Raw genomic sequence first — 9,858 nt, forward strand, 5'->3', positions numbered from 1 at the left:
AAAGCTTGCGTTAATGCATTCAGCGTGTTGTTGTGTTATATATGTGGTAGGCATAGACCGTTTCTGCGGCTGTCAAACTTGATACATGTATTTAGCAGAGTCAAGTAGACGTCAACTCTCCTCTGCAGCCTCCTGCCATCCTAAGCAACGTCTACTGACCACGATTGGCGGTGCTAGTATGGTGCAAGCAGCTGGTAACCTCCATTATCGTGCCATCTTATAATGAAATACTCCCAGTCCAGCATCTTTTCGGCAGACACACGAATCTCCTCTGCATAGCCATTGTGGCCCAAGTCCTTGCCCGACGCTTCGTTCAAGGAGCCATAGTAATTGTTGGTCTCGCTGCCATCCGTGGGGGTGTGAGAAGAGTGTCGTCGTACTGCTTCTTGAGATGGATGGAAACAGACATGGGGCTTTAACTCCCCCAAGTATGTGCTACATGACGGTATTCCCTACCAACGCCTAGATCGGAGACCACATGATGTGAGTTTTGTTTGATAAAAGGCATGCTGAAACAAAGAAGATGACATCTAAACGTAGTCTAGACGAGGCCATAATGCTGCCCAACGGCAGATATAGTAGACCATGTGTTTGCAGGCCTCCCGCCTTCACCAACATTGATGTTACCCTGTAGCCTTTGATGAACTTTTTGGCATCACAGCAATTGATTGCACAACTATACATTCCAACGAGAGTCTTCTGCTCCGCATGCGGCACCATCAACATCATATCAAATACACACATGCACTGGACAATTGCATCAAGTAGGCAAGTGATGTGACCGTTGCTCGCGTGCTGCACGTCACAGTGTCTTTTTTGTTGCCGAATCTGGCATCTAATTCGTTGGCGCCTCTTGGTGAGCCGTCATGGCGGCAGAGCTACATCATGCTAACGTTTCAGGCCAGCGTCTAGCACTTGCATCGGCCATGCATATTGAGTCGCCGATACGATATGAATCATGGCAGTGCCCATGCTTGGAGAATTGGGGAATTTGGTGTGCCATCCGCGAGACCCGGCTGGAGGGAGAGGAGAAAAACAAAACTACACGTAGCTGTGACTGTGCTGTAAGATACTGTACTGTAGATTGCAGAAAAGGAAGAGCAAGAGAAGGAGAAAAAAGGGTCAATGGTGCCATCATGATCGACGAAGAGGCTGCTGCAGTATTAATTAGTACGCATAATGGACATGGAACTGCCCTGATGAGCTTGACGGAACAGGCAAGATCCGAGTGCCAACTGCCGGACGGCATGGAGTCTTATGTGCGTGTGCGTGTTCTTCATTTTACTTGTTCCCTGGGAGGATTTGCTCGTTGATTTCCCGCATGTCATCTTACAGAGTCAAATGCAAGCCATCCATACAGTACATGAAGAGCTGAGCTTATCTGGACTGGACTGGACGGGACTGGAGGGAAATTGATTTGAGCCTCTTTGTCGGAAATCACGTAATCAAGGGTCTGGATAAGGGGATTGTCCATTTTGACCTGACGTCTGCCATCACAACGACTAGACGGGGCCGTTTGTTTCATGAAGCATCAAAGTGGTTTAGCCTGGAAGCATCTCCATTCCATCCCACGTGCTAATATGCCCGGGCTGGACAATGTGGACAATGGGCGAGCCCTGAACTCTTTTGCTTGGCAGCGGTGCGGCGACAAATGAGCCTGGGGGATTCGAGAAGCCCAGCCACCCAGCTTTAGGCGCTCGCTGGAGTAGTATGGCTTCAAGGTTGTATAGCTAGCAGTGGCATCTATATCGAATACTGCTAGTATGCAATGCCAACATGATGGCACTATGGAATTGTTTATTGTCTAGTGCCACTACAGGTACGGGCAATTCCCGAGGCGTCCAGAAGGGCGGGAGAGGAAGCGTGTGGAGACGGAGCATGCAAGGGATTGGACTCGCCTCGTGCTCACTGCATATGCTACGAGTATGTACGAGCACAGGAGGGAGCTTGCGCAAGGAACAGTGAATAGGTAATTGACGCACTCACTCGCCGTTGTCAAAATGCTGCAGACGAGCACGCGGGCCCCTGGCCGTCCACGAGGTCTTGGGACGATGGAGAATCCACGCTGGACGGGGCCATCCATCTCAGCCCCAGCAAACATTGGGACACCGAGGGGGATCAAATTCGATTCAGCCCCCCCCCCTTCGCTGCGTCGCTGCGTTATCGAGTTCCCACTTTGCGTCTCCGATGCAGCAAGGAGCTCCGTTGCTGCGGTGGGTGCCGGTAGTCGCTGCGATGGATGGTCGGCGGCGCGAACACCCCTATTGAGCAAAGGGGGAGAGATATTTGGAGCAGTATAGCAGCACCTAAACACCCCATTGCTCCGTATCAACATGTCCGCGGACTGCAGCTTGAGTGGCCTCCGGTGAGGGGAAATGCGGACCGGGTGCTAGCTCTGGGCTGGGTGAGAAGCTTAGCGGACAGGACAAAGGCTGGAGGAACTGATCAGTCAATCCAATTCCATTCTAATGATGCTGAATGTTGGGCATTTCGGAGAGTGGACGTGGACAGGGTGGATGTGCTTGCCCCCACGATGGAGAGTCATTCTGGGCCGATGTCAAACTGCAGAGAGTCGTTCATTCGATCCACGGGCTTGTCTGTCAAGTTTCAACAGGCAGGCTGTCACCTTTTTGCCGCCTTGTTTGAAGCAAGATGACGACAATCAGAGGATACACGTACCGGACGGACGGCCCTTGTCCTGCAGTTCTTGACCATTGAGCGCTTCTTCCCCTTGCCGCAGAGCCCCTGGCCGCCGCGCATGCATGCACACTAGCAGTGGTCGAACGCATTTCTTGTTGCCTTTACATCATCCGCTGCCATCATATTGCATTTGACCACACGCAGGCGGGCGAATACGGAGTTGCAGGCGGCGGCCCTGCCTTGGCGCTGTCCATGGAGTGGCATGGGGTGGGATGGGATGGGATGGGATGGAACAGGATGGGATGGGATGGGAGCGGTACGGATACACGCGGAGGTAGTAGCAGTACCTGGTCTGGCGCTAACTGGCCGGTGATTGTACGAGTAGGTGTACCTACTCGTACTACAGACGGCCTTATCGAGAGGCCTTTGGCAGTCTCTGGCCTGTAATGTATTTTTGTCGATGCTGGCTGGCACCTCTTTTCTCTTCCCCTTCTTCCCCTTCTTCTTCTTCCACCTCTTTTTTCTTTTTCTTTCCGTAACCCCCCTGTAAACAGTCCCCCATCTTACCCATCTTGCATCCAATACCTTGTGTAAATCCTCGTCTTCAATTTCCTCCTCTCTTTCTCTCTCACGCTCTCACAATCTATTGCTATTACCACTACTAACCTACCAACTGCCCTACTAAACTCCTGTCTGCTCCAACTCTCCAGCCACTGCTAACTGCTAAAAGCCCGCCCCCCCGCTGTCCAGCCTATCAGAAACCCGCCTGTCACCCTCTGCCAGTAGCCTGTACTTGTCCACTGTAGTTCTTCGGCAAAGCCCACAACCCCCCCCTTCTTCGCGTCTGTGCGTCTGTTTGCTGGAGACTGTATTTTTTTTTTGTTGCTCGACCTCCCTCTGAGCCCACATCGTCAGCTCCATCGCGCCAAACGAACGGGCTGCGCACATCACAAGCAACGAGTGCGACGTTGGCTCTCAGACAGTTTCGGCTGCCGTCTTTGAATGGTACGTCATGGCCGCCTTGGATCTGAATCTCTCCTTGTCCCTTGTGTCGCTCTGCTCCCGTCCCCCGTGTCCTCTCTGCTTGCTTTGCGAACATCACCGCGCGCAACTTTGGACACATTTCAACTCCTCGCCGGTCCCACGTCGCTCCTCCGCCTCCCGCTCCAGATTCTCGCTTCCCGGATCGCCTGTCCGGGCTCCTGAAAATCGCTGCCTCTGCCGGGCCTTGCAAGAGACGGAGGCTGTGGCGACCATCATTGCTTTTCCATCTCGACTGGGCCACGGTGCGGTCAGGGAAAATCATCTCACCCCCCTGCCTGCTCCCGGCCTCTTCTTCTAGGACCCAAGCGGGTGGTCCTAATCCCCATAGTCGCTTTGGCCAGGAAAGGGCTGATCCCATCTGACAAGTGTCCTGGAAAGGGATTGTCACTGCCACTGCCACTGTCATCTCTCTCTCATCTCTCTCTCTTGCTCTCTTGATCCTGCTTGTCCTCACCACAAACCCCCTTTCGCCGTCTTCCTCCCTCACCTGCCTTGTCCAGCGGCGTCGTCTCTCCTCTCTGCGCCTCCCGAAGCATTGGCCGGTGTCATGGCCGAATTTGCACCACTGACCGGTTTTCAGAGCCCATCACCGAATAGCTTCTACACTTACTCCGACTCCGGGGCCAATGACCCCCGTGCGCATAGCAGCAACACCGACAGTACCTATCGAACAGCCTCCACCAGACTTCCTCGAAAGCCGTCTCTCCAAACGGTCCAGGGCCACGCGACCTCAGCTTCCGGCGGCGGATCCTCGTCTCACAATTCCAAATCAAGAGCGGCGTCCGTGTCCAGGCTTCAGCAGCAGCATGGGCGACAGCTGAGCCTTCAACACAGCCTTGAGAAACCATTGCCAGAGCCGCCGGCCTCGACAAGTCCCACTACGCCTCCGACGGCGGCCCACACTTCCTTCGACAGCATTTCGCAGAGCATCGGTGCCGTAGACCCGCGCTTCGTCGAGTCCCGGTTGGACAGCAGAACAAGCCCCATGGACTCGGCGGGCTCGGCTGGCGCCAGCCAGATGTACGGTGCATCTGGCCAGGACAATTTCTACACCCAAGAGATGACGAGCAACATGGGCGGCGGCCTGACCGCCGCCAGATATGCCAGTGCTGATGAATATAGAGAAGCTCATAGAGATGCGCATAGGGAGCCGCATAGGGAGGGATTGACTCCGAGGAGCAACGGCTCTGTATCAGCGGGCATGTCGCCCGCGATTGTGCAGCAGCCCCAGATGCAGACTCCCTCTGCTACCCCAGTCGGCGGTCCCTCTCAGGGAGCTGGGTCGTCGGCACACCTGTCGGGCTTGATGTGCAACGTACACCGGACGACGGGCCAGGAGCCTCCACCGCTGGTTGGAGCTACCACGACGATTCTTGGTGACAATTTGTACGTGTTTGGCGGCCGCATTCTCTCGCGGAGCCGTCCCGCGCCCTTGACCTCTGACCTGTACGAGTTGGATCTCATACGCCGCCACTGGACGCGACTCGAGGTGACTGGCGATATTCCACCGCCGCGATACTTCCATTCCATGTGTGCTCTCGGGGGCACCAAGATGGTTTGCTATGGTGGCATGTCCCCGGCGCCTAATCAGTCCGTGGGCGCAGATCAGCAGCAGCCCGAAGTTACCGTCATGTCCGACATTCACATTTACGACGTCCCGACAAAGAAATGGTCCTACGTCCCGGCACAAGACGCCCCCCAGGGCCGTTATGCCCACTGTGCAACCATCCTCTCGTCCTCTGCCACGTTTTCGTCCAAAGCTGCCCCTCTCTCTGCTCTCCAGCACAACCCATCCAACGGCAACCCCAACGAAGGCCGAATTGGTATCAACATTGACGGCTCAGGAGGCGCCCAGTTGGTTATTGTCGGAGGACAGGATGGTGCAAATCACTACATCGAACAGATCAGTGTCTTCAATCTGAGAAGTCTCAAGTGGACGACAAACCAACCTCTGGGAAAGAGTTGCGGTGCCTACAGGAGCGTCGCCGCATCGGTACCTCCCGCTGTAAGTGCGAGAATCGGAATGAACGCCCAGAACGGCCAGCAACGCACCGATAGCACCGCTGGCCAGGAGCCCGGATCCTCGATGCTCATCTACTCCAACTACAACTTCTTGGATGTGAAACTCGAGCTCCAGATTAGGTCTCCTGACGGGACCTTGACGGAACGGCCCATGACCGGCAGCTACTCACCACCCGGTCTTCGCTTCCCGAATGGCGGCATCATTGATACTCACTTCGTGGTCAGCGGGACGTACCTCACGTCATCGAAGCAAGAGTATGCGCTCTGGGCTCTGGACCTCCGATCTCTCACCTGGAACCGGATTGATGCGGGGGGCAGCGTATTCAGCCAAGGCAGCTGGAACAGGGGCGTCTTGTGGAACCGTCGGAATACATTTGTCATACTGGGCAACAGGAAGAGGAGTTTGGTCGACGACTATAATCACCGACGCATCAATTTCTCCAACGTTTGCATGGTGGAGCTGGAAGCCTTTGGCTTCTACGACAACCCGCGCAAGACGGACCCCATGTCTGGCTTCATCTCAGCCAGCAGTCCCTATTCCGGGTTGGCCCTGAGCCTTGCGCGCAAAGCTGGTTCTACCGCCGGCGGCCGCTTCCACTCTCGGGCGAGCGAGGACTTGGGGGAGAAGGTACTCTCATTCCGGGAACTTGCGGACATGGACATCCTGTGTATCGGTGGTGAGCGGATACCTGTCAACTCTCGGATTGTTGCGCGGAGATGGGGTCCATACTTTGTCCAGCTTCTGCGAGAAGGCACCGCAACACAGGATGGCAGTGACGCTGTTACCTTGCGATCTGGCCTGTCGAGCAATCCTCTGCGCGCGTCAGCATTGACCATCACGCCCAACCGGAATTTCGACGATACGGCAACGCTGGTTGGCAGCACGGTAGGCTCCGTGGGGGGTTCCATCTCAGGACCGTCTGGCGGCTCTGGACCGACAATCCATCACGGCATAGGAAATTCGACCACACAAAATGATGAAGCGGTTGCAGCCGTTAACAACGCCCCAACCCCTCGCAGCTTGATGCCTAACTCGAGGCCGCGGTGCCTCTATCTTCCACACACATACCTGACCATTCAGGCCCTCCTGCACTTTTTGTATACTAGCTCTTTACCCTCACCGACCTCTTCACTGTGCACACCGCAGATCCTCTGCTCTCTCTTACAAATCGCGCGGCCATACAGAATTGATGGCCTTCTCGAAGCCGTCGTTGAGCGCCTACACGCTCTCCTCGACAGCAGGAACGCAGCGGCAGTGTTTAATGCGACGGCCATGGCCGCTGGTGGCGGCCGCGGCATCGACGGATCTCTGAATCCCAACTTCTTCGTCGGCAGCCTGGATCCCGTCGGGTCTCCGGTGTCGACATCGGACTTTTCCCTCAGCGGCACTACCGCCAACGACTCCTTCTCGTCGGACCTGTCTTCGCGTACGGCAAGCCTGAGTCTCGCTCCTGGCCTCCAGCACCCGGCACGTTCGTCCAGCGGCGACATTTCGGCGTCAACGAGCGCGAGCGGATCTGAATGGGGGTCGGAGATGGGAGACAATGAGCGCGACGGCGTTGTCTGGAACGGAGAGCTCAGTAGTGTAATTGGCCTGCAAAAGAGAGGTCTCCGAGGACTGATGGAGGGCCGAAGAATGAGGGAGAGAACAGGAACCGGAACCGGAGGCGCGGCAGGCATGGGGGCCGCTGGCATTGCGGGCTATGGCGGCCAAGCTGGCGGCCAGCGTGTAGGATTGGGCATTGCCGGATCGTGATCGGACGAGCCCGGGCGGGAAGAAGACAAACCGTTGGGAGGCGACAGGGGAGGAAGAGAGGGAAGGAAGATGAAGGCAGCTTGGGAAACTCTGATGTTTATATCATGAGCGATTTTGATCATTTATGTAGATATCTTTTTTTTTTGTGATGGAGGAAATGCGCTTTGTTTCTTTTTCTTTTTTTGTCCAGATTGGAGGATCCTTCCAGGTATATATAAATGAGGTTACGAAGCATTCGGCGGGATACATGATTTGTGAGACTTGGGGAGCTTGTTAGTATATGTATTACTGACTATGTAATAGATACATGTATGAAATCGTCTACTCGAGGCTATCATCGCCGCTCACCGTCGGGATATCAAGTCAGTTATAGCTTGACTCTACCCCCTTCGAGCTCTTTCCATTCCTTCTCCCTGAACGGCACGTACGAATTACCCCTGAGCCAGTACAGCTCTGTTCCGTCTTCGCCCGCCGTCGGTGTTGGCTTCACGCCTGCGGCTCGCAAGGTCTGCTTCTGCTGCTTATTAGTTCCCGTGGTCTGGCTTCCCACGCCCACGTCTCGGACGAGGCGCAGGAACAAGGGCCGAGCATAACGCGGCAGCTCGGCCTTGACGTGGGCGGCCAGGCTCTGCAGCGTGGCGTCGTCGGGCACGGGGACGTTGAAGGCGATGGCGGCGCAGCCGGCGCGGCCGTCGTGATGGGGCAGCTGGACGCCGTAGACGTTTGCCTCGCGGACGGCCGGGTGGACGCCGACGACCTCGCTGACCTCGGTGGTGGACACGTTCTCCGACTTCCACCGGAAGGTGTCGCCGATGCGGTCGCTGAAGAAGGTCAGGCCGCTGGCGTCGCGGCGCAGGACGTCGCCGGAGCGGAACCAGGCGTCGCCGGGGGCGAAGACGTCGCGCAGGATCTTGGAGTCGGAGGCGCCCTTGTTGTTGAAGTAGCCCTGGAAGCGCAGCTGGATGTCCTCGGGCGGCAGCCGGTAGAGCATCTCGCCGGGCTCGCCGGGCTTGACGCGGCGGCACCGGCCGGTCGCGGGGTCGCGTGCCGGCGCGTCGGTGGTCCAGTCGACCTCGACGATGGCCGCGCCGCTGCCCAGCAGAAGCGAATAGAGCCAGCCGGAGCGGCCGATGGCGCCGCGGCCAAAGTCGTTGCTGCTGAGGTTCCACGTGGAGCCGGGCGACTCGGTGGCGGCGTAGAACTCGGCAATGGTTTCGATGCCGAAGCGGTCCTTGACGCGGTCCCAGATATCCGGACGGAGGCCGTTGCCGAAGGCGGCGCGGACGAGATGCTTCTTGTCCAGGTTCTCGCCGGTGACGGGGTCCAGCTGCGGAGGAGCGGCCAGCAGGTAGCGCATCGTCTCACCGACGTACTGGATCGACGTGGCCTTGGAAGCGCGGCAGTCGTCCCAGAAGGTCTTGGTGGAAAACTTGCGGCCGAGGGCTTGAGTTGAGCCGGACGCGAGAGTTGCGCAGAAGGAAAGGAGGGCGGCGGATGAGTGATATAGGGGCATGCACTAAAAGGTTAAGTTAGGTTGATGTTGATGGTTGAGGAGAATGAAGGGGCGCTTACCGTATACATGATGTCGCCATTACCACGAGCTAGCAGTGTTGATGCCATGCTTCCGCCATAGATACATTTCCCCCATGATACTACGGCTGGCTTGGGCAAGCCTGTGGTGCCTGAGGTGTAGATGAGCATCGCCATGTTGGCCACACTATCATCTGATCTGGCTGAGTTGGGTGCCCTCTCCGGAGCTGTTGATGAGGCCTCGGCCTGTGCCTCTGGCGTGAAGACGACAAAGTTGACGTGGGGTAGAGCCTGCTTCACGCTCTCATCATCGAATTTGGAAGCAACAGCAGGATCTATGAGACAGAGCTTGGTCTTCGCCGCCTCGATGCAGTGTGATAAGGGTTTGCCGGTCAGGTTGTAGTTGATAAACGCCGGCTTGGCACCTATCGACCACAGAGCGAACCAGATGAAGATGAAGGTGTCTGAGTTTTCAAAGTCCATGGCCACGACATCCTTGGGCTTGACGTCGAAGCGGCTCCTGATCCAGTGGCCATACCGCAGGATCTTGTCGTAGGCCTGGGCGTATGTGTACGTCCTGCCGTCGAAGATGAGAAGCAGCTGGTTGGCGAGGCGAGGATCTTGGGCGGATGTTTCCAGGGTGTAGAAGAGGCTGATTGTGTCGTGCTTGAGGCCGTGACGGACACGGAGAGCGGCCTTGGCGATGCTTTTGATGAGCCTTGCGTCGTACCAGACGCTGCTTTTGGCGTTGAGGTAGGCCAGCGAGGCGGCCGCCGCGGGGAGGAGGATGGGAAGAGGGACTGGCATGACATTTAACGTTTTTTGCCTTGATACGTTGAGATGTAATGGAATAACTTACCTGGCAT

At 56.5% G+C, this 9,858-nt stretch overlaps 2 protein-coding genes across 2 annotated transcripts; one reads left to right on the plus strand and one right to left on the minus strand.

Annotated features, from left to right (window-relative positions):
* Positions 1–4,231: 4,231 nt before the first annotated feature.
* On the plus strand, positions 4,232–7,462 carry Triagg1_5899 (uncharacterized protein; the record flags this gene model as incomplete). Its single annotated transcript, XM_062900464.1, has 1 exon — positions 4,232–7,462. One exon carries the CDS (start codon positions 4,232–4,234, stop codon positions 7,460–7,462), a length of 3,231 nt encoding a protein of 1,076 aa, XP_062755100.1.
* Positions 7,463–7,829: 367 nt separating this feature from the next.
* Positions 7,830–9,858, minus strand: Triagg1_5900 (uncharacterized protein; the record flags this gene model as incomplete). The annotated part of the gene is made up of 3 exons (XM_062900465.1): positions 7,830–8,978; positions 9,035–9,792; positions 9,852–9,858. The coding sequence occupies 3 exons, from the start codon at positions 9,856–9,858 to the stop codon at positions 7,830–7,832; spliced, it is 1,914 nt and encodes a 637-aa protein (XP_062755101.1).

Source organism: Trichoderma aggressivum, assembly GCF_033847375.1.
Source record: "Trichoderma aggressivum f. europaeum strain CBS 100526 chromosome Unknown scaffold_022, whole genome shotgun sequence".
Taxonomy (NCBI): Eukaryota; Fungi; Ascomycota; class Sordariomycetes; order Hypocreales; family Hypocreaceae; genus Trichoderma; species Trichoderma aggressivum.